At 43.9% G+C, this 23,859-nt stretch overlaps 1 protein-coding gene across 4 annotated transcripts in view; it reads left to right on the top strand.

The window, feature by feature from the left end:
- KCTD1 (potassium channel tetramerization domain containing 1) overlaps positions 1 to 23,075 on the top strand; it is a 205,605-nt gene extending 182,530 nt beyond the window's left edge. For all 4 annotated transcript variants that reach the window (XM_024235808.3, XM_054537752.2, XM_024235809.3 and 1 more), the window contains exons 3-5: positions 1,523 to 1,667; positions 18,133 to 18,438; positions 22,155 to 23,075. In XM_024235808.3, coding sequence (XP_024091576.1) covers positions 1,523 to 1,667; positions 18,133 to 18,438; positions 22,155 to 22,313 — 610 coding nt within the window. In that variant the 3' untranslated portion in view covers positions 22,314 to 23,075. The remainder of the gene's footprint in view (positions 1 to 1,522; positions 1,668 to 18,132; positions 18,439 to 22,154) is intronic.
- Positions 23,076 to 23,859: the final 784 nt, after the last annotated feature.

Genomic DNA, 23,859 nt, shown 5'->3' with positions numbered 1-23,859 from the left:
CAAGTAAGTGACTAAGCATATTTTAGTTTCAAGCCTACTGTTTGATTGATGTGTCAGTGAGAAATGAATGACTAGGTGGCATGCAGTGAAAGAATCCCAGAAAGGTTGTAATCCACACCCTGGATAATCACAGGCAATTCATGGAAAGTTGGATAAAATGCTAGCTCAAAAATATTTATTGAATTTTAGAAAATAACCCTACCATAATTACTTGCTTTCCTCTTTGCACTTACTACCTTCAGAGTAAGGTAACATGAGTTTTTAAACGTGATTTTAAAATAGGAGCTTTAAAATTATCTTTAAAAGATTTTTATTGAAACAAAAATTCACATGCTTTTCTTTTGGGGGAGAGAGGGAAGTAGCTTTCCTACTTGTTTGTTTGTTGTATTTTAAGAGGGGTGAAATTATTGATTTATCATTACACCTGCCCCACTTCAACCTATGATTAGAAAATGTATAATTTGAAAATCATCTTCAGAGCAACAAAATGATGTTCTTCCAAATCAGAGAGAGATTTGTTAGGAGATCAGCAAAAGCTTTTCGTTAAAAAATGGAGCCGTTTGCCTGCCCACACAATGTTAATGAAAGTACAATGTACCTTTTGGTACAGCAACTGATTTCTAGTTTGTAAATTCTATTCTCTGATGTGGAATGCTTACATGTCATTACCCAGCCCTCTATGTTTTCACAGTATAGATATGACCACCTTCTATTAACTGAATATATACTAATGTGTATAGGTTCAGCCTTTATTAGTGGGATAAATGATGATAGATGCAAAACACTTTAACTGTAGCACACCATACAAATGTTCATTCCAAAATTGGGAAAAGCATATTGTGGATCCTTGTTATTAAGCATAGCTACTCATGTTCCGGAACAGGTCATATTTTGGGAGTGGCCAAATATTTTTTTGTAATGATGCCTGGCTGTTAAAAATGCTTTTTGCTGAGACCTAAGAAACTGTAGTGTATATTGTTATTGGAAAACATATTCTCCTAGATGAGTGATATTTTAAATTATTTTTTATATAATTAAATGTAGATGTCAACATATAGGCTCTGCCTTATTTTTAGAAAGTTTGGGATTCGTGGTTGGGGAAAACTCAGAAAACGATTTCTTAAAAACAAAATTGCTTTTTTAGTAGAATCTGTTTCAAAGATGCTTTGGAGCAATAACATTTTTTAAGTAGCAGAGACGCTTGTTTTAAGTAACACGGGGAAAGATGTGATCTTCCATTACAGTGACAGCACTTAGCCGTAATCACCATGTCAGGAACATTTTCTTTGCAGGTGAAAGACAGTGAATAAAAGAATTTATTTGACAAAGCCTAGGACTATTTTGAATGGTCTCATCCTGAGATATTTATCAAGCGGGGACCAACACTTTGCAGACAATCGTAATTTTTCCCTACTGCCATCTTAAAAAGTGCTACCTTTGACAGTGATAAAAGACACCTCTTAGTCCTAGTGGCCGAACAATTGATCTAATTGTCTTCACTGTTCCCTCTTTTCTATCACAGAATCGGAAGACTTTTTGATGGTACAGAGCCCATTGTTTTGGACAGTCTCAAACAGCACTATTTCATTGACAGAGATGGACAGATGTTCAGATATATCTTGAATTTTCTACGAACATCCAAACTCCTCATTCCTGATGATTTCAAGGTGAGGGATCCATGTTAAATCACCAATAGCATAAATATGTGATTTTTTATGTGCTCCAAAAAAATATTTCTAGTTCTACATTATTAACGTACACCAACTCGAAAGGTGCCAGAGTTCTCTTTGACATGGTTCACTATTCATGAAATAGTGGTTATGGTCATTAAACTTCTACATGACTAAAAGAGGATCGCTTTTCATTTAAAGAATTGAATTATAATTCACTTGAACAAATTGAAAAGGAGTTGATTAAATTCAAAGCTCATTTCTGATATGTCTTAGAGAGCTAGAGAATAAAAGGAAACCTCCTTAGCTTAATGAAGACTTCCCCCTCCCCACTCCCAGAAATCAAAAGCAAACATGAACAGTAAAATTTTAGAATTGTTCCCTTTACAGTTAGTAACAAGTGTTAAGGTTAGTCACGCTGAGATAGTCCACATTGTGCTGGTAACTCTAGGCAATGCAGTCAGACAAGGAGAACAAATAGAAAGTGTTAATATTAGAAGGGAATTCACGAAAATCTAATTTTTGCAGCTGATAATATTTCTTCAAATGGATGATTCTAAAGAGTCAACTTAATGCTATTAGAACTTATAAAGAACTCATTAAAGCAGCTCAATTCAGGATCAATATATAGCTTTTTTTGTTTGTTTGTTTGTTTTTTGAGACGGAGTTTTGCTCTTGTCTCCCAGGCTGGAGTGCAGTGGCGTGATCTTGGCTCACCGCAACCTCTGCCTCCTGGGTTCAAGCAATTGTCCTGCTTCAGCCTCCCGAGTAGCTGGGATTACAGGTGCCCACCACCATGCCTAGCTTATTTTTCATATTTTTAGTAGAGACGGGGTTTCACCATGTTGGGCAGGCTGGTCTCAAACTCCTGACCTCAGGTGATCCACCTGCCTCAGCCTCCCAAAGTTCTGGGATTACAGGCATGCGCCACTGTGCCCGGCCAGTCAATAGCCTTTTTAGAGAATAGCAAGAGCCAATCATAAGCTGTAATAGAAAAATATACAACAAAAATTATAACACCTAGGAATAAACCTAACAAGAAACAAGCAAAAGCTGATTAAGAAAACCACAGATCTCTACACACAAGTGTAAAAGAGTTGAATAAATGAAGGAAGATTCTAGGTTCCTGGATGGGAAACCTCAATATTGTTAAGATGTCAGTTATCCTCAAATTATTCTATATAGTCAGTGCAAACCCACTTAAGTAATAGATTTTTCAAAATGAAATTTGAACGATTTATAAAGTTTGTGTAGAAGAAAAAAAGTGTAACGATAGCTAAAAAAAGTATTTCTGGTCATAGTAATGGTGTAAAGGTGGGTAATGGTGGATGTGTCCTATCAACGTCAAAACCGACTTTCGAGCTATAATTTAAAGGTGTCATTCTGACAGCGCTGAAATATACAAATCAATGGAGAAGAACAGGGTCCAGAGATAGATGTACAGGCGCATGGGAATTTGATGTACTATAAAGGTGGCATTTCACATCAGTGGGAAAAGAAAGCAATAGTCAGTAATAGGCGCTGAGATGATCAGCACTGAGACATTTGAGGGAATTGTAAAGCCAGAGCCCTATCCTACATCATAAATTCACAAAAATTTCAGAAAAAATACAAAAACGAGGGCAATAAAAGTATTATGAAAAAATACAAAGAAATTTCTAAAAGTATAATTTTGAGGCAGACGGGGCCTGTCTAAATGAGACTTCATACCCAGAAGCTATCTTTTAAAAAAGATAGTTGAATTGAAGACATCATATACAAATACAAGTGTCAGACCATAAGAAACATTTGCAACAAAAGATGAATACCCATCATAAAAGATCTATCTTAAAAATCTATAAGAAACATACAAACAACCCAGTAGAAAAAGTTTTTTAGCTATGAACAAAATTTTCCCAAAGGAAAAAACAGAAATTGGCAATAAACATTTGAAAAGACATTCAGTTTCTTTTGTATCAAATAAAAATAAAATGAGATACTCCCTTTTATCCATTAGATGGGCAAAAAATTGAAAAGATGTATAATATACAGTGTTAGGGAATATACAGTGTGGTTGGAAGTCAAAATCATTAAACATTTTTGGAGGACAATTCAGCAGTAAATGTTAAAGTTTCAAATATACATACTCATTGATCTGCTAGAAATATTCAGGTAAATCTGTAAAGATATTTATATATAGGATGTTTATTATAGTCATGTTTATAATAGCAAAAACTGGACTTTCTAAAAAAGAAAGTTCATTGGCAGATGGTTACAAATATTATAGACTATACATACTATGGACTAGTTTAAAAGATGTGGTAGATCTATATCTGTTGATATGTGAGGGGAAAATCTCGTAATTCCATGATTCAGTGAAAATATTAAGTTGCAGAACCATATGTATAGTATGTTTCTGTTTATGTAAAAGATCAGGTATGTACGCATATATAAATGCATAGAAAAAGATCCAGAAGAGTAGATCCCAAATTAATAAGAAGCTCAGGGCCCCCTTATTTATCTTCTCCTTCAGGGCTTTGAACAGTGGGGCACATGCCAAGGATTATTAGCCAAATGTAAAAGAGAGCACGGAGGAGTTGTATCATGTGCACATTTATTTTACATGGCAACTATATGCAATTGGCAAGAAAATAGAGAGTGTAATAACTGCAGCCAGTGAATGAGCCTCCCGTAGCCCTGGAATGAGCCTGAGGAAGGCACAGGAGCCCGCTGCTCCCAGCCAAGGGCAGTTCCCAAGGCCCCCTCAATGGCGTGCATCTCACCGCACTGAGCTTGATTCCAGGGTTTGAAGACATGCGGGCTTGGTTTGTGCAACATGGCTCCTAAGCGAAAGCCGCTTCATCAGTAGTGATCTCTTCCAGCTCAGGAAAGGAAGCATATTGAGGAGCAATTTCTTTTTTATTATTATTGTTATTATTATTTTATTTTAAGTTCTGGGGTGCATGTTCAGGACGTGCAGGTTTGTTACACAGGAAAACATGTGCTATGGTGATTTGCTGCACCTATCAACCTATCACCTAGGTATTAAGCCCTGCATGCATTAGTTATTTATCCTGATGCTCTCCCTCCCCTATCCCTGCTACAGGCCCCAGTGTGTGATGTTCCCCTCCCTTTGTCCATGTGTTCTCATTGTTCAGCTCCCACTTATAAGTGAGAACATGCAGTGTTTGGTTTTCTGTTCCTGTGTTAGTTTGCTGAGGATAATGGCTTCCAGCTTCATCCATATCCCTGCAAGGACATGATCTCATTCCTTTTTATGGCTGCATGGTATTCCAAGGAGCGATTTCTAATATGGTAGCTTCCTAGAGGCTTTTCAAGGATAATTTTCAATATAGTATATACAGTTTTTTCTTGGCATGACAACTTTTGAACCTCTTTCCTGCCTTTTTCTCCATGCTACTTTATTAATTTGGGCAAAAATTTTATCCAGGGCTCTCAGATAATAGCTGGATTAGACAACACTCTGCAGGCCCAAGGCCAAAGTGCAGTCTCTACCTCCAGCACTCAGTCTGCACCTGGGGTCACACACTCTCAGACATGATCAAGGGAACTGACTGGGTTTAGACAGCAGCCCCATGTCTTTGAGGCCACAGCTGATGAATAGCATAGTTGAAGAGAGCAGGCCAGCTTCCCACAGCAGCTGCAGGTGAAACAGAGAGACCTAGGGAGAGAACCAGGACTGTTCTAGAAAGCAGGTGCTTGCCACATGTGGAGACAGGAAGAGGAGTCAGGAAGCTGGGTCCCTGCTCAGGGCACAGATTCCAGCAGTGACTGGCCACTAGTCCAACCTGGTGCCACCAACGTCAGGCGCTCCCCAGTCAGCTCTGGACCCTTTCCCACTTTAGGGAGTAAGTAAGCTCATGTAGAGAGAAGGGCCGAAGCATGATGTGGAGAGGTGGGGGAACGATTTCTTACTCTCTCATATTTTCCTAGAGGAAAGGCAGTAGAATTGGAAATGGGTGAGGGAGGATATTTCACTTTTAGTTCCGTATGCTTTAGTATGAATTTTATCATTAGTTTTTACAGTGAGCAGGCATTCACATATGACTTAAGTCATTCAAATAAAACAATAAAATAATTTTTAAATAAAGTTGTCAAAAAAGAAGTCAAGTTATCACAGCTACAGACATGTATACTAGTAAGGAAAAACTGCCATAGGATTTCATTATATTTTTCGCTAAGTTATGTATAGCCTGGACTTCATCAGGAGAAGGTTTGGTTAGTGCAACATGAAAATCACCTCATGTTTAGGTGATTGTATTTCCAAATGCCGACCCAGAATCCCTGCCTGGATAGTTCATTCGCTCTTTAAACTTCAGATGCCCAAAAATGAGCTCACTCTGCCTGCCTCCCCCTCTGCCACCACCACCACCAAGAACAAAATCTGCTCCTCTTCCTTTGTATCCTATCTGAGTAAAAGATGCCAGAATCCACCTACTTGCTCAAGGCAGGAACCTGCAGTACTTCTGGACTTTTTCCTCTTCTTCGCCTCCCACATGTGATCTGTCAGTGCATCCGTCATCTTAACCTCCTGGACGTATCGCAAATCAATCCATTACCCTCATCCCACCTCCCTAGCCCAAGGCCCAGCAGCTCTCTGGACTCCTTGGAGTGGCTTCATAATTGGTCTCCCCTCTCCCACTCTTACCCCTTTTTGACTTGTTCTCTGCATTGAAACTATGAGACACTTGTAAAAAATTCAACTTTTAATTTTGACATCATTATAGATTTGCATACAGTTGTAAGACATAATAGAGATGCTGTGTTACCCAGTTCCCCCCAATAATAACATCTTGCAAAATACTAGGATCACAACCAGGATATTGACACTGATACAGTCAAGGTTCCGAACAGTTCCATCACCACAAGGATCCCTCCTTTAGTCATTTGACAGTTACACCCACCCCTCTCTCTCCCTGCCACCATCCTACGCCATCCCTGACCATGTGACACTTTTTAAAAAGGATACTGTATCATGAGTTGCTCCTGCTTGAAATTCTGCAGGGACGTTCTCTTGTTCCTGAAACTGTCGAATGAAGAAGATAAACCAAGCTTTTCAAGAATTAAAGTTAGTTTTACTCAGAAGACTTACTGAGGTCCCACACAGGATTTCAGCCCACAGCTTGTTATACAGGCGGTGGAGGTTCAGTATATGGAAAATCACATCACACTTGCTCAGATGCTACAAGCAGAATACATCGAGCTTTGGGTATAAGAGTACAGCGTGTTATAGATTACAGAAGCGTCATCACCAACCTGTCAGACTTTATCTCATATGGAAGAAAAGGCAAGGACTAGGGTCATGTATCTCTTAAGGAATGTAGTGACTCAGGCAGAGGACCTGCAGGGGCCGTATGCTCGGCTCTGTTGTGTCTTCAAGGCATTCTCCTGGAGACCTGCACGTCCTCCCAGAGTCAGAGGGTCAAGCAGAAATGAGCAGCCATGGCTTCTTCCATTCATTTCTCTGTCTCATAGAGCAAAGCACCACATCCCTGTCAGAGCCCACAAGGCCCAGAAAGCTCTGGCCCCTGCCCACCTCACCCACTGTCACCCTCCACATGTCCCTACAGGACTTCTCTTGGTCCCTCAGACACACCCTCCTCTTGCCCCCTGACAACTGCCCCTCTGTGCGCCTATGCAGCCATTCCCCTGGCCTTTACTGGAATTCAGGACTCATATTTTTCACCACATCCCCCAGCAAACCCACCTGGGCCTAGTGTAGCTTAGGCTCACCTGTACCCCTGACTCTCCATGGTCACACGCAGTGCATCTGTCACTCACTGTGCAGCACCATCTGCGCAGCTGTGAGGTAGGGATGCTTCCAGCTACGAGAGTGGGAACAGCCAGTTAACAGCGGCTTACACTATTGGAGATTTGTTTTTCTCACGTGAGAAGTCAGAGGCCTGTGGTTGTTGGCAGAGGTATCTGCCCAGCAATGTTATCGAGGACCAGGAGGCTTTCTGTCTTTCTGTTTTGCTATCCTCAGTGTTGACGTTCTGGCCTCATGCCTGTCACCTCAAGATCATATGGTGACTGCATCACAGCACCAGGCATCACCATTCCAGGCGTTACATCCTCAGTCAAGGCAGGATAAAGGGACAGACAGCTTTTCAACTCACAAGACTCTGTCCTTGTCAGACGATCCCACAGAAGACTTTCCCTTTGTGGCTCATTGGCCAGAACGGAGCCTCCCCTTGGTGGCTGAGAAAGGGATTTTTTTTTCTTTACTTATTTTTAGCCTCTGTAGTAAGAGAAATAGGCAAGGGAAAGAGGTTGAAATAGCTGTTGGGGAAGCTAGCCAGCAGCCTCTGTCCCACACCCTCAGCACCTGCCACATATTAAGCATGTAAATATTTGTGGCGTGAGTGAATGAACACATGGATGGGTAAATAGATGAATGGAGTGAGGCTCACATTCAAACTAGGCTGTTGTTCCCGCCAGTTCATCTGAAACCTGCTGATCTACTTCCTGATGTTTGGACTCTGGATATTTTGTGTATATATCTTCACTTCCTTGCTGCATTATAAGGTTCTTGCAGGCAGGGCCTTTTTTTTTTTTTTTTTTTTTTTGAGATAGGCAGTGGCACGATCTTGCCTCACTGCAACCTCTGCCTCCCAGGTTCAAGCGATTCTCCAGGCAGGGACATTTTTATGTTTTTCCAGAGGACATTGTGTGTTGGGCACATAATCAATGCTTAGTATTAATTCACTGAAATACAACAGAAAAGGGTTAAAAGAGATGCAGGAAGCCACAATCTAAATATGAGTAGGCAATGCACTTCCTTTCAAAATTATATAGGACGAAGTAGAAAATACAAAACGTGTATATAATATCATCATTGTGTGCTGCTTATCAGAATAATATTAATTTATAATTCCCATTATTAAAAAGGATGCAGGCTGCAGGGAATCACAAAAGAATATATTCGGAATTACAGTTAGAAATGATAGTAGCCATTCATTTTTAGTTGCAGTATGTTCCAGAAACTGAGCCAGGTATTTTAGCCATGTACTTTGGTTTAACCCGCAGCACATAAACCTACCTAGCAGGCATTATTCTTCCTCCAGGAGCATTCAGGTTAGGTGCTGGGGAGGGAAAAACTTCCACACGGAGTTCAACTGTGGCCAGTTTCCTTAAGGACTCGCCCACCCACCTGCCTAGGATTGGCACAGCTGCTTCTCTGCACCTTTTGCATGCTTCCTGAGGATTCCAGAGCTCTTAAAGACCTGCTATTTATCAATTCTAAGTACCAAACACACCCTTTAATTGGCTAAGGATTTAGCTGTAACCCACGCTTCAGGAAAAAAAAACAAAAGCATGTCAAATGAAACTCACGTATCCCAGGGCCTTAAAACATTTCCCACAGAACCTCTGGTGACAGGCTGTAAATTACAGTACAGGGTGTTCTGGAACCTGGGAGGGGCAGCAGAAGCTGAAGGGGTCCTTCCGCTCTGGTGGCTGGTGATGGAATTGCATCAGCAGGAGCAGTGCAGTTTACAGGAGTCACAAATACAGGTACACATAGGAGCTTTCAGTCTGCGCGTCCCGAACAGTACTATTGGTGCTTTCTTCCTCGTCAGAGTTTTCTCTTGAACCTGGGAGGGACATGGTTTTTGGGGTTTTTTTGGTTTCTTTGAGACAAAGTCTTGCTCTGTCGCCCAGGCTGGAGTGCAGTGGCACGATCTCAGCTCACTGCAACCTCTGCCTCCCGGGTTCAAGCAGTTCTCTTTCCTCAGCCTCCCAAGTAGCTGGACTACAGGCACGCGCCACCACACCCAGCTAATTTTTATATTTTTAGTACAGATGGGGTTTCACCATGTTGGCCAGGCTGGTCTCAAAGTCCTGACCTCAAGTGATCCGCCCACCTCAGCCTCCCAAAGTGCTGGGATTATAGGTGTGAGCCACCATGCCCAGCCAGGACATGGTTTTTTGCATGAGGAGAGAATCTCTTTCACTAAGTTTGCTAGAGAGAATGTTTATTGATTACCTGCTTCTTTCCCTAGCCATTTAATACTGGGTGAACAAGTGCATTCAATCCTGAAGTCACAAGATCCTCCACGCCTAAAATCTCATTCTGCAAATGTGCTGTCCGAGCTGGATACCCATTTCATCTTTGAGATAATTTCATATTTCAGAACACCATTTAAGTGGCAGTTGCTTGTGTCCTGGCTTCCATGGAAAGCTGTTGAGATCTGTTCTCTGCATAAGTGATTGCAGAACTTTTCTGCAGTGCTTTATTATGGATATGACTGTCCCTCTTCCCTTAATTTTCCCCTCCCTCCAACTTTACTGATTTGCTCATTGTTTTATGCTCTGCACATGAACGTGTACGCATACATAGGCACACACACACACACGTGGTTGCAACTCTCAGCACACCAAGAGTCTAGAGCTTCGGCCCCATTTTTTATGGAGAACCATACAATTCTCTCTCTCTCTTTCTGTAGCCTTTTATCTTTAACATCATCTTTGGTAAGTGTCCCCCATGTTGCTCACATCTTTCATGGTCTGTCTGTATATCCACCATTCCTAGACATAGACAAATTTGCTGGCAGGCAGCTCCCAACTTACCTAGCCCTGGATATGTTCAAAAGTCTATTGGGTATTTTTTCAATTAATTAATTAAAAAAAAATTTTTTTTTTGAGACAGAGTCTTGCTCTGTCACCCAGGCTGGACTGCAATGGCGCAATCTCGGCTCACTGCAACCTTCGCCTCCTGGGTTCAAGTGATTCTCCTGTCTCAGCCTCCCAAGTAGCTGAGATTACAGGCACCCGCCACCATGCCCAGCTAACTTTTGTATTTTTAGTAGAGACGGGTTTTCACCATATTGATAGGCTGATCTTGAACTTCTGACCTCAGGTGATCCACCCACCTCGGCCTCCCAAAGTGCTGGGATAATAGGCATGAGCCATTGTTCCCGGCCTTAAAAAATTTTTTTTGAGACAGGGTCTTGTGCTGTCACCCAGGCTGGAATGCAGTGGTGCAATCATAGCTCACTGCAGTCTCAGCCTCCCAGGTTCAAGCAGTCCTCCCCGCTCAGCACCCCCAAAGTAGCTGGGGCTGCAGGCATGCACCACCACACTCAGCTAATTTTTCATTTTTTGTAGAGACGGTCTCACTATGCTGCCATAGGTTGATCTCAAACTCCTGGGCTCAAGCAATCCTCCTGCCTTGGCCTCCCAAAGTGCTGGGATTACAGGTGTGAGCCACCACCACAACCAACCTCTATTGTTTATTTTTAATAACATTTTAATATTATAGAAGAAGTGCATGTACATTGTAGAAAATTTAAAAATATAGACAAACTAAAAAAAAAAAAAAACTATACCGTATGTTCCCACCACTCAGATTGCCAATGTTAAAACATTAGTGAGTAGCCTTCTGGATCTTTTCCTGTGCTTATTTTGGACAATAACTTTACCTTTCCATTTTCCAAAAAAAAAAAAAACAATTATTTCCTCCAATTCTGCAACTATATTTGAGTTTCCCTGCTTGACCCCACAATGCCCTTTACAGCTTGCTGGAGACTGGGCTAGCTGTCCTGCAAAATGTCCTGCCATCTCGATTTGTGTGGTTGCCTTGTCATGTGTAGTTTAGTTCATGAATCTATCCCCTAATTTCCTGTAAACTGGAAGTCATCTCTAAAGACATGATGGGTTTAAGTTAGACATGTTGGGGAGAATACATCACAGTGATGCTGTTTGCTTCATACTACATCACAGTAGCAAAGGCATGTGGTTGAGCCACCATTAATGATGCTAGGAATGAACTGATCATTGGATCAAGGTGAGTTGCATGCTCCTTAGGCTGCAATAAAAACGATCTCTGTCAAGCTCAAAGTAACATTTGGGGCCAAACAATTCTTTGTGGTGGGGCTGTCCTGTGCAATATAGGGTTTTCAGCAGCATCCCTCCCTACCCATCAAATTCCAGTAGCACCCCCTTCCCGGTTACAACAACCAAGAGCGTCTCCAGACATTGCTAAATGCCCTCTAGTGTCAAAATTACTCCTGCTCGAGAACCAGTCGTCCAGCTTAAGGAAGAGTTAAAGGGAGTATTGACAGGAAGCGCTTACTAGTTTATCTCATAGAATTAGTGGAAGCTTTCTCTCAGGGGTGGAAACACCAGGACCGCCCTGAAGACTTAAATTGCAGGAGCTGCCATTAACATGTGCCAGTCCAGCAAGCCCAGGGCCTCTTTCCCCTCCCTTGGTCCTACAGAGACACCATCTGATTGGCTCAGCTTGGCTCCATGCCTGTCCTTTAGCCAATCAGCTGTGGCGACACACACATTGCTTCTAGGTCCTCATTCCTGCGGGTAGAACTTTCTCAGAGAAGGCAGAGTGGCGACTTGGATAAGCCCCCACTCGCCGGAGTTTCTTCACTGGTACCTGCGGGAGTGCCCACTCAGGACATGCCCCAGACCACGGCCTCAGCTACCGCCACCGAGGCTGTATCCGTGGTCTGGTGACTGGCGCTGTCTAGTACTGCCCATGACCTCTTTTCTCCTCCCAAGGATATTTTCCCAGAGGCAGGACTGGGAGGATGGGAGAGCAGCCAGCCCTACCCCGACACCATCTCTGATGGTGTCTCTGGCCCCCGCCCTCAGCACGCCCTAGACATCAGGCCTAGCTCCTGTGGTGTGCCGTCCTCGTGACTTTCCAAGCCAGGGTTTTGTTTCAGAATGCTGGTGGGCCTGCCTTCCATCCCGCCGTCAGCACCCTGGCACGGTCACCTGTGTGTGCTTCTGTCTGTAAGATGGGAGTGGAGACAGTGGCAGGGCATAGACGGGACACTGCTGCTGCTTCCATTTCTTTCAACAGCTATCAAGACTAATCCTAGTCTGGGTATCCTTGACCCAGGAAAACAAGAGTAGTCGGGAGAAGCTGGGAGTCAATGCCCCTGCATGAGGAGGGGACCGCCTGGTGAGAACTTTCAAGTAGTGGCAGGAGAAAAGGGGCACGTGGGCCAGGCCCTCCAGGCTTTGAAGAAAAGAAAGAATGGGCTGGGCACGGTGGCTCACACCTGTAATCCCAGCACTATGGGAGGCTGAGGTGAGCAGATCACCTGAGGTTGGGAGTTCAAGACCAGCCTGGCCAACATGGCAAAACCCCATCTCTACTAAAAATACAAAAATTAGCCGGGTGTTGTGGCAGGCGCCTGTAATCCCAGCTACTCTGGAGGCTGAGGCAGGAGAATCTCTTGAACCTGGGAGGCAGAGGTTGCACTGAGCTGAGATCATGCCATTGCACTCCAGCCTGGACAAGGAGAGAGAAACTCCGTTAAAAAAAAAAATTATTCCAGCCCAAAGGAGTATTACAAGCCAGGGCAATTAAGAGCTTTAGTACCCTAAACACTGAAAAAACTGCAGTGGCCACTCCCCCAACCTCCCGTCCCCGACAGGAAAAACAAAATCTTTAAAACAAAAGCAAAGTAAGTGCTGCAGAGATCTGTCTTTTCTTATCATCACCACTACTTGGTTGCTGTTTTGGAAATGGAAAAGGTAAAATCCTTTCATTTTCTTGGCACCCCTGCTTTGCTGGTGGTACCCCTGATACATAGGTGCCCTGCCTGCTAGGGAACCACCCACTGCCGAGGGTCCCAAGAGCAGGATCCCACTGCTCTGAGCCTGGGGGTGAGGAGAGCTAGAGCTCCTGGGAGGTATTGGAGACATTCCTCAGAGAAAAATCCTTTTTGTGCTCACGGTGCCTTCCATGGCATCTGGCATCTACACAGTTTTTAAAATGAAGTGGGTGAACAGTTGAGTTGCCTTTTGAATGTAAGGACCTGTCAGCTACTGGGTAAAGCCTCAGGTACATTCAGAAAATAAACCTTTCAACTGTTTTGCGGAACCATTGACTGTGAGGGGAAGCTTGCCCCAGTTCTCAGAACCTGTGAATACGATGCTTTACATGGCAAAGGGGACTTTGCAGATGTGATTAAGTTAAGGGTCTTGAGATGGGGGGATTAGCCTGGATAATCCAAGTGGGCCCTGTATAATCACAGGGGTCCTTATTTGAGGGAGGCAGGAGGGCCGGGGTTAGAGAAGATGGGATGAGAGAAGTGATGTGCTTGCTGGCCATGGGCCAAGGAATTCTCGCAGCCTCTGGACGCTGGAAAAGATGAGGAAGTGGATTTGTCCCCAGAGCCTCCAGAGGGAAGGCATCCCTGCTGGCACCATGACTTCAGCCCAGTGAGATCCATTTCCGACTTCTGACCTGGAGAACTGTAAGGGAATAAATCTGTGTTGTTTTAAGCCACCAAATTTGTGGTAATTTCTCACAGCAGCAGTAGGAACCTAATACACTGAATATATCGTTTTCCTCCCTCTAGGGAGGATGTTTTCTGAATTCCAATTATCAAACCCTGGCCTGTTTGCATTTTGGAGTCCACCACCCATGTCTGTTTTCTTGTCCCATGTACCTGTCCTCAGGATCTTAGGGAAGCTCATATGTAAAATGTGATCTTGATCTTCCTGCCTCAAAAAAAATCATTGTAAATCTTAAGTTATTTAAAAATATGTGTTCAGGCCGGGCGTGGTGGCTCACGCCTGTAATCCCAGCATTTCAGGAGGCCGAGGCAGGTGGATCACCTGAGGTCAGAAGTTCAAGACCAGCCTGGCCAACATGGCGAAACCCTGTCTCTACTAAAAATACAAAAATTAGCCGGGCGTAGTGGTGGGCACCTGTAATCCCACCTACTCAGAAGGCTGAGGAGGGAGAATTGCTTGAACCCAGGAGGCAGAGGTTGCAGTGAGCTGAGATCACAACACTGTACTCCAGCCTGGATGACAAGAGCGAAACTCCATCTCAAGGAAAAAAAAAAAAAGTATTCTAAGATTTTGAAATGATTTAAACATGATAATAGGTCTGTGAGTAACTGCTTTCCCTTTAAATGTATATGGGGCTAAGCAAGAAATATGGATGGTGCCTTTTTTTTTTTTTTTTTGAGATGGGTCTTTCTCAGTCTTCTAGGCTGGAGTGCAGTGATGCAAACATAGCTCACTGCAGCCTCAACTTAGCTGGGACCACAGGCCCGGGCCACCACACCCAGCTAATATTTTTACTTTTTATAGAAACAGGGTCTCCCTATGTTGCCCAGGCTGGTCTTGAACTCCTGGCCTCAAGTAATCCTCCTGCCTCCACCTTCTAAAGTGCTGGAATTACAGGTGCGAGCCACTGTGCCTGGCCAGATGGTGCTTCTTAATCAGAGAAGATAAAATGGACATAGGACAGGGCAGAAGAGTGCTAGCATCTAGCACACTCTTGAGTGGCTTTGCTGAAAGCTCATTGCTCAGAAGGGAGGAAAAGTGGATGTTGTGAATTCATTTCCTTCAGAAAAACAGGTGCTGAACCTGCTGCTGCACCATAAACCCCTGCCTATTTCCACCAAGAACCTTGGAAACAAGAGACCAGTCATCTCGAGTTTGTAAAAGCCCCAGAAAGGACATTGCCAGATTAGAACAAAGGCTTAAGGAAAGATTTTGGAAAATTCAGAGGCCTGAAGGAAATAAGCACAAGGCCAGAGAACCTAACAGAAACACACTAAACTTTAAAAACCATGGTATTTAGAGAGTAAAGTTAAATGATCCCATCTAAGGAAGGAAAGGAGGTTTCTAAAGACAGCAGCCAGTGGGACTGACGCTGCTTTGCAGGTTCATTTCTGATGAGCTGAGACTGTAAGCGGGTGTTAGGCAGGATAGAAAGACACAAAGGAACCTGCCAAGAAAATGAATGGCCAATGTGCACTTCACCATGTGCAGAAAATGGTAACACAGCAAGAAGGACCATTTCAGTTCTCTGGCCGGCCAGTGCTTAGAGGCAAGGCAGCACGGTGAGCAGTCACCGGAGAGAAGCATGAGTGCTCGGCTGTTCTCTGTCATCTGCTCCCCATGACATAGCAGTGGCTTTACTCTGGAGACCAGATAGAACAGCATAGTAAAGGAAAAAATGGAGCCAGGATGATCAAGAGAGAGTAAAAGAACACCTGGTGGCTTAAAGCAGTTCAAGGCTAGGCCCATGAGACTCTAACCCAGGGGCAACATGAACTTCATAGGAGCGCTTCTGACTCTCACTTTAATAAAACCTAGCAGGATCCCAGAGTGGTCACTGAGCACGACCAAAAATCTGAAAAGGGCCAGTGTTTCTCGACTTTTCCAAGAGTGGGTAACAATGAATTGGAGCAACATTATGTTGTAAGCCTCACTGCCCATCCAGGGCCAGACCTCAGAGTGGATTATTAAACAAGTGGCTTGTGAACCTAGAAGGAAGAAAAGATGGTGAGAACTCAGGGTCAGTGTGGGGAGGACTTCTAACCCCAAATCCTGTTAGCTTCATTCACTTCATTCACTTTGGACACACTGGGAGATCAGGGCTTTGTCCGCCACCATGCCCGGCTAATTTTTTGTATTTTTAGTAGAGACGTGGTTTCGTCATGTTGGCCAGGCTGGTCTCAGACTCCTGACCTCAGATAATCTACCTGCCTCCACCTCCCAAAGTGCTGGGATTACAGGCGTGAACCACCACGCCCAGCCTATAAGTGATATTTTCACTGGAGTCTAGATCCTTCCTTGTGCTAAGTTTTGTAATTAAATCTCACAAAAAAATAAAAAGCAATAGCATAAGTTCTCGCTTCTCTCGCTTGTGTAACTCTCATTGCTGTTTTAAAATCTCCTTGAGAGCTGTCCTGTTGGTAAATAAGTATTTAGGTCAGTATCTTACAGTTGGTGTGATGCCAAGATGACAAAGCCCCGGAGTGGGGATCCCAGGTAGAACCAGGAGGAACCTGCAGAGGCTTCCCCACTCCTACCCCTCAGGCTGGTCTAGGGGCCCCAGTTCTGCCCTGTCTTAAGAGTGGCCACACCTCAGCCTAGCTTTCAGCTCCTTAAAGCAAAACAGTATCTCCTCTGGGTCAGGAGCCTAAGCGGGTAGAACATGTGCAAGGAAGATTTTCAGAGCAATGAGCTCCTTTCCTTCAGGGAACCAAGACTCCTGTGGTAAGGGGGTTGCCAGGAAAAGGACAGAATAAAGCTGCAGCCCATTCCACTGAGATGAGTGTTGTCATCAGCATCTTCTACCGGATCCGAGTTTCTTTATATGGAAAGTGGATTACCCAGCTCAAGACTCCCAAGTACTCTCATCTCTCCATGCTGTTTTCTCTGGAAGTGTTGTTGAATAATGCCGCTACTGCTGCTGCTGCTATTGCTTGATTTGCAAGAGAAAGAGCAAAGTGCAAAATAAAAATAATTATCCCATGGTCATCTTCTGCTTCTTGTGCTCTAGCCCATCTGGACATCAGGGGCCTCTTTGAGGCACTCGGACCACATATTTGCAACATTGGCTGTCATGCAGGCACCGGGCATCCCCTGCCAGCTCTTGCCCATGGACGGAAGGCACAAATGCCTGTGTCAGCTGATTAAAGTGTTCTCAGTCAACATGTCTAGACAAGTATCCACTTATCTTACACCCAGAAATGATTGTGGCCATAGCTACGTTTAGCCATAACATTGACCTGCTTGTTAACATTGTTCCTGAGTTGCTGCCTCCCCCTCATTCTCTTTTGTCTTCCCATTCAGTGGCTTATGTGTGTGTTTTAATACCTGTTTTGTTAGATTTCTGTTTCAATTCAACAGATTATTTTAAGGCTGGAGGAAAGGAAACCATGCCAAAAGACCAGGTGTTCATGCTTTCAGAAATGCAGAAATGGACAGGTTTTCTTTGTTGCACATCTTGCAGGAGTCGAGGCCTAATGTTGTTTATGTCTCTGACTCTATGATGGCAGCTCCAACAGGTGGCACAGGGCAGTACACTAGCCTTCCAGGTCTCCACCAGCCTCCCCCGAACCATCACAAATCAACACCCAAGTTCAAGTAAAAGTAACATGCCTGCCCTCCAGGTGCCCATCCCCGCCTGTCTCTAGCCCTCTTATCTCTGTCCCACACCCTCCTATGGCCACCAAAGGTGACCCGGAGCTTCTGATGAAGGGTACCCATTGGCAAGGTTGTGCCTCCCCTTGGTCAATATATGCGTTCCATCCAAGAGGACAGAAATTGGGTTCTCACCGACACACTCAAACTTGAAATACCCAGAGACATTTTTTCTACTAAAAGAAACAAGTCTTGGGTGAATCCTTTCACATCTCAGTTTTCTCATCTGCAAAATGGGAATAATAATGGTTCCTAATTCACTGAGCAATGACAAGGGTTACAGGATTTAAATCATGTAACGCACTTAGAAGAGGCCTGACCAGCCCTAATCTACTCAGATCCTTTTATCTTCACTGAATGAATGAATGAATGAATGCAAATTGAGCCTCTACAAACATGTCGTAAGTGAAAAACACGCATGCAGATTTGATCACTGACATAACAAGAAGTGGAAAAATTCACCTCTTAGATGTGGACATGTTTAGTACTTTATGTTTGCAGTTTGCACTGTGAAATACCTTTTTTTTTTTTTTTCCAGGACTACACTTTGTTATATGAAGAGGCAAAATATTTTCAGCTTCAGCCCATGTTGTTGGAGATGGAAAGATGGAAGCAGGACAGAGAAACTGGTCGTTTTTCAAGGCCCTGTGAGTGCCTCGTCGTGCGTGTGGCCCCAGACCTCGGAGAAAGGATCACGCTAAGCGGTGACAAATCCTTGATAGAAGAAGTATTTCCAGAGATCGGCGACGTGATGTGTAATTCTGTCAATGCAGGCTGGAATCACGACTCGACGCACGTCATCAGGTTTCCACTAAATGGCTACTGTCACCTCAACTCAGTCCAGGTATAGCATTGTTACACACTGTGTGGCATCAAATGTCACTCGTACTGTTGTCACTTAACCTTGCCCTCACATGGTGCCTTTCCTCCAAAGAGCTGAGAAACTCACTCAGTGACACTTCTGTTGGGTAGGTGAATTATCACCCTCTACAGCAGTCATTCTGTAAGTCTTGTGATTGTGCCAGGTGCTGGGATGAGCACTGGAGATACAGAAGAGACAGATATAGAACACAACAGCTGGGCATGGTGGCACACGCCTGTAGTCCCAGCCACTCCAGAGGCTAAGGCAGGAGGATCACTTGAGCCCAGGAGTTCAGGTTCAGCCTCAGCAACATAGTGAGACAAACAGACAGAGAACACGATGGACAGCTCTGTGTTCATGGAACTGCATTATGGGAGTGGAGTGGGAGGCAAACAGTCAACATAAATATATTGCCCAGGAGGTGGTAAGTGGATTTCTGGGGTAGAGTATGCTGGCATATTGAGGACTATCAGGAAAGCCAGTTTGGCTTGAAGAAAGTGACTCAGGGAGAGAGAGTACCCAGACAGGAGGCCCGGAAAAATCAGGGACAGATCACGGAGAGCCTCGTTAGGAGGTGGCAAGTGCCCTAGGATTGTTTATTTTGGCATCTTTTGGTTTTGGTTCGTTTGTGTACGTGAGCCAAATGGAAATCCATTGGAGGGTTTTGAGCAGAAGGGAGAACTGACAGAACTCGTATTTTAAAGTGAACATTGCCACAGCAGCTAGAGAATAGGAGAAACAAAGAGACCAGGCAGCAAGCTGTGGTTCAAGCAGTTGAGAAGTGTCCAGTTGTGTGTGTCTGGAGGGTAGAGCTAATAAGGTTTTCTGACGATGGCTGTGGGTTGTGAGACATAAGCCCGGGATGACTAAGATTTTTGACAGAGGAACTGGGTGAGTGGAACTGCCATTTCCTGAGATGGAGAAGTGTAGGGGAGCAGGAGATGTGGGGGTGGAATTGAGAACTCAGAGGCTAACGTGTGCTGAGCACTGACTCTCTGCCCTACCCTGGGCCATGGCCTGAACATGTGTTGTCTTCTTACAACCCTAACAGGTAAGCACTGTTAATCCTCTCTGTCTTGCTGATGGGAAGGCAGAAGCGCACCTGGGTCTTGATTTCAGCTCTGTGTGACACAAAACTGTTTGAAGTCAATGGAGTGAGGGTTCTGGTTTTTTCCCTCTTTCTTTTTAACTGGAATGGGCCCATGACTTTGTTCAGTATTTAGTCAGCAGAACCCTTCCCAAAGCACAGAGACTAGAAGCACCCACTCTTCTGTGCTGCCTCTTGAGGATTGTTCCACTACTATTTATAACTCTTTAAATATATGAACAGATGTCTGAGAACAGAAGAGCAGAAAACTGGCAGAAAATGTTCCCTAAGCATGCTAGCGGAAGGCACATGCTCCCAGGCGGCAGGGTGGCTGCTGGGTCGCAGGGTTCCGGAGGACGAGATTCGCGTTCTCACCTGTGCGGAGAGCGCCCCCTGGAGGTGTGTGGCGCTCCCGCATGGCCCTGCACAGCGTTCCTGAGACCGCCTCAGCAGTTTAAGCCTCTTTAAAGCCCAGAAAGCCTGTCCCCTTCCACACAACAGCCTGCCCTGGCTGCCACTGGAGCAGACAGAGGGGCAGAACCATTCAGAGCCAGCACAGGAAGGCCTCGGCCACACCCTTGGGCCGGTGAATAACGATCATCAATTCATATGCTTGACAGTTTCCCACATCAGATGTGGAAATTTTCATCTGGATTAACATGGTCGTATGACACAGCCATGACCTACCCTTGCGTCCTGCTGCACCGACCAAGAAATAGGCACCAGCCTATGGGCACGCAGAGACTCTGGGATAAGGCTTACAACACCCGATACCTCACTAAGTTGTTATGTGATCACTGTTTCAGGAACTTTGCTGTGAACGTGTTGTTGTTTCCAAAGTAATGGCTCCATCAGCTGTTTGCATTACATTGAAATAAGCTTTTGACCATATCCAAGGTAACATTGGATCACATTGAATAATTATCACATGATGCCTATCGGACTCCGAAGAAGAGCTTAGCGATTTCCTCCTGTTAGCATTTAGTGACCTTAAGACTCAAAGAAAAATGGTCATCAGGGTTAGGTTCTCTGCTGTTCATGGCTTCCTCCCCTTTGGATTTCCTCTCCTAATCATGGCAAGGAATCCTTTCCAGGGTGCTGGTTTGGCCAAGCAAGCTGGGGTGCCTCTTGCTGAGGGCTGCATTCCTCCCTCTGCTGGGGAATCCATGGAGGGAGCTGTTCTTCGTCTTTGTATTTACCTGCCACCAAAGCACACCTTGATTTTGAATTTAGGGACTGTTTTCTTCCTGTCCTTATGCTGACAGGTATGCATATGCATTGTGCATTTACCTACAGAAATACAGCACTGCTGGGTAGAATGTTAATTTTGTTCTCATAAGGACTTGTGTGTGTTTTTTTTAATTTGCCAGCACTTGAGGTTTTAATTTTTAGAAAACATACTCTCTTGCTTTCCAATCTCATCTAGTAAGCTGTTTTGCAACATAGCAGACTATATTCTATATTGAAGTAGGCAACTAAAAAATAATACTTTTTTAAAAAGTAAGGATTCACTTTACATTGACTACATTTCACTTCATTCCAATAAAAGTTTTTTTGAGGTGGGTGTTTTTTTGTGTTTTGTTTTTTTTTTTTAAGTTATGATTGAATCACTTTGCCTTTAAGGTGGTGTGGAAGTAATTTAATTATATTCAGAACTCGGGCAGGAAACATTTGCAAGTCTAATATTTGTTGGATTCTTAAAGAAACAGAATGCTCCAGATCAGTTTCCTGTATTTTTGTCTATCTAAGAGTCACAGGTACTGTTTCCTGCATTTGAGAGTGTCAGACATGTAGTGCCAAACCCAGGAATCTTGCTGGCGTTAGGTATTTGACTTCAAAATTAAGGAACAGATTCTATGGCTTACATTTGTATAAGAAGTTTAGAATATCTTTATTTTTCATACATTTTCTAATATGTAATCATTGTGCTGATTCTTGTCTCCTTGAATGCATGCAGGGCATAAATCTGTTTCAAATGCTACAAACTTGAAAACCTGTAGATAATCCTCTAGTGTCTTCAGTAATCCCTTTGTTCTGCTATTGAAATTACATCAGTCTTCCAGGCCAAAACATATATATCAACTCGGTATTAGGAAACTTGAACAAAGGCGGAGTTGAGAGTACGAATGAATCACTGGCTAAGTAAACTCTGCCATCACTGTCCTTTCCAGATTCTTTATCATCTCATAGGATGTATTTTAGTGATAAATGAGCTTTGAAATGTGAATCCTCATTTTTGACAGAGAGGGCAGCATTGCATATACAAAAACAGGAGATTTGAGGCCAAACAGACCCGAGTTGGAAACCTAGTCCCATCACTGACTAGCCATGAACCTCAGTTTTCTCATCTATAAAACGGGCCTACCACCACCAAGTGTTGTAGCTGGTGTGTGTAAAGCAAGCATGTAAAGGCACATTTTAGGCATTAGAAATGCTTGCTTCCTCTCTCCTGCCTGTTAATCCAGGGCCTTCCTTTGAGAGGAGCAGCTCACAGGGACATGGGTGCTGGATGAGATGAACCAGAGTGCGCATAATCTCAAACTTTGGGGTGTTTATGTAGCCATAGGACTTACCTCACCCCTAACTGGATGCTTGTCTTGTTCCCTCACAGGTCCTCGAGAGGTTGCAGCAAAGAGGATTTGAAATCGTGGGCTCCTGTGGGGGAGGAGTGGACTCGTCCCAGTTCAGCGAATATGTCCTTCGGCGGGAACTGAGGCGGACGCCCCGCGTACCCTCCGTCATCCGGATAAAGCAAGAGCCTCTGGACTAAACGGACATATTTCTTATGCAAAAAGGAAGACACACACAACCAATAACTCAAACAAAAAAGGGACATTTATGTGCAGTTGGGACAGCAAACCAAGTCCTGGACCTAAAATCGAATAAAAGACACATTTATATCCAATAGAGACCACACCTGTATTCATATGGGAACAATTGGAATAGTGATATCCTCAAGGTGTAAAAAATATATAAATATATATATATATGTCAAAAGGTAGGAAATGCAAAAAAGAAAAAAAAAAAAGGTGATAGCCGCAGTTGGTGCTGTGATGGCCGTGAAGTGTCCTGGGCCTCCCGAGGCCTCTGACAAATAAGCCATGAGTGGTGAGGACACAGTCTCCTTACAGTTTCCATTGCCAACAGCCATCCATATTTCTTTTTCCTTTGTCTTTCTTTTTCCTTTTTTTTAAAAAACAAAACAGACAAAACACCTTGAATCAAGTTTGTTTGTATATGGAGGTTCCACGTCTCTCTTTAGGCAGGGACCAGGCAGGACTTCAGAAAAACCCTCATGAGCACATTGCAAAGATGTTAGACATGAAATTTTAAATGTAGTTTGTACAGAAGTCACACTTCTTTTTTGTCCACCTCACAGATGTGAACTTTACTTTGTTTTAAAACTGATCAGTTTTGCCAAGGGGCCAGAATTATTCCTTGTTAGAATTGCTCCAGTTCAAGTCTGCTGCTTTCCTACAATTTTTCAAATTTTATAATGTATTAAATACAATAAACTCTGTTTAAAAAATAAGGTCTGTGTGAAACACACATGTGGGGGTGAGGCTGGATTAAAGTGAAATTTTTTCTTTTTGAAATTGTCCGTGTTGAGCATCAAAAAGAGGCTTGAAAGCCGGGGTCAGTTTTGAAGTCAAAACCTACCAAAGGCTAAGAATGTCATCACCTGTTCCAGACAGTTGTCTTCCGACTCAGCAAATGTTATTTCCTGTGCTTTGTTATTCTGCATTGGTTAGCAAGGTAAATCTTCCTTCTTACGGACTTTTCGGTTACACCTATTTCAGTTGTCTCTGGCTGCAGAGCAAGTCACACCAAAATTTAATGGCTTAAAACATTTTGTTCTGGCCTGTGATACTGGCCTTCGCTGGGCTGCGTCTGCTCCATGTCTGCTCCACTTCTCCAATCCAGGGGTCTGATTGGCGTGGAATGTCCTAGATGGCTCACCCAGATGGCTGCAAATACTTGGCTGTTGGCCTCTATGTGGCTTGGGCCTCTCTCAACATGGTAAGTGGATTCCAAGAAGGAGGCAGAGAAAGCCACAGTTCTCTAAAAGCCTGGGCCCCAGACTGCACAGTACACTTCTGCTGCTTTCTGTTGGTTGAACAGCCACACGGCCAGCCCAGACTCAAGGAGGGGGAAATAAGAACCTCCTGTTGGGGAAAGTAACAAAGCATTTGTGACCAACTTCAGTCTACCATAACACCTGTCCAAAGCATCTTAAAAGTAGGGCATTATGGCTTTGGAAGAAGTAGGGAACATCTCAGAGCCAGAACTATCATTTTATTATTAGCCAGAGAAGT

This window comes from Pongo abelii, chromosome 17, assembly GCF_028885655.2.
Source record: "Pongo abelii isolate AG06213 chromosome 17, NHGRI_mPonAbe1-v2.0_pri, whole genome shotgun sequence".
Classification (NCBI taxonomy): Eukaryota; Metazoa; Chordata; class Mammalia; order Primates; family Hominidae; genus Pongo; species Pongo abelii.
The sequence above is the reverse complement of the archived record's forward strand: the minus strand, read 5'-3'. Positions and strand labels throughout refer to the sequence as shown.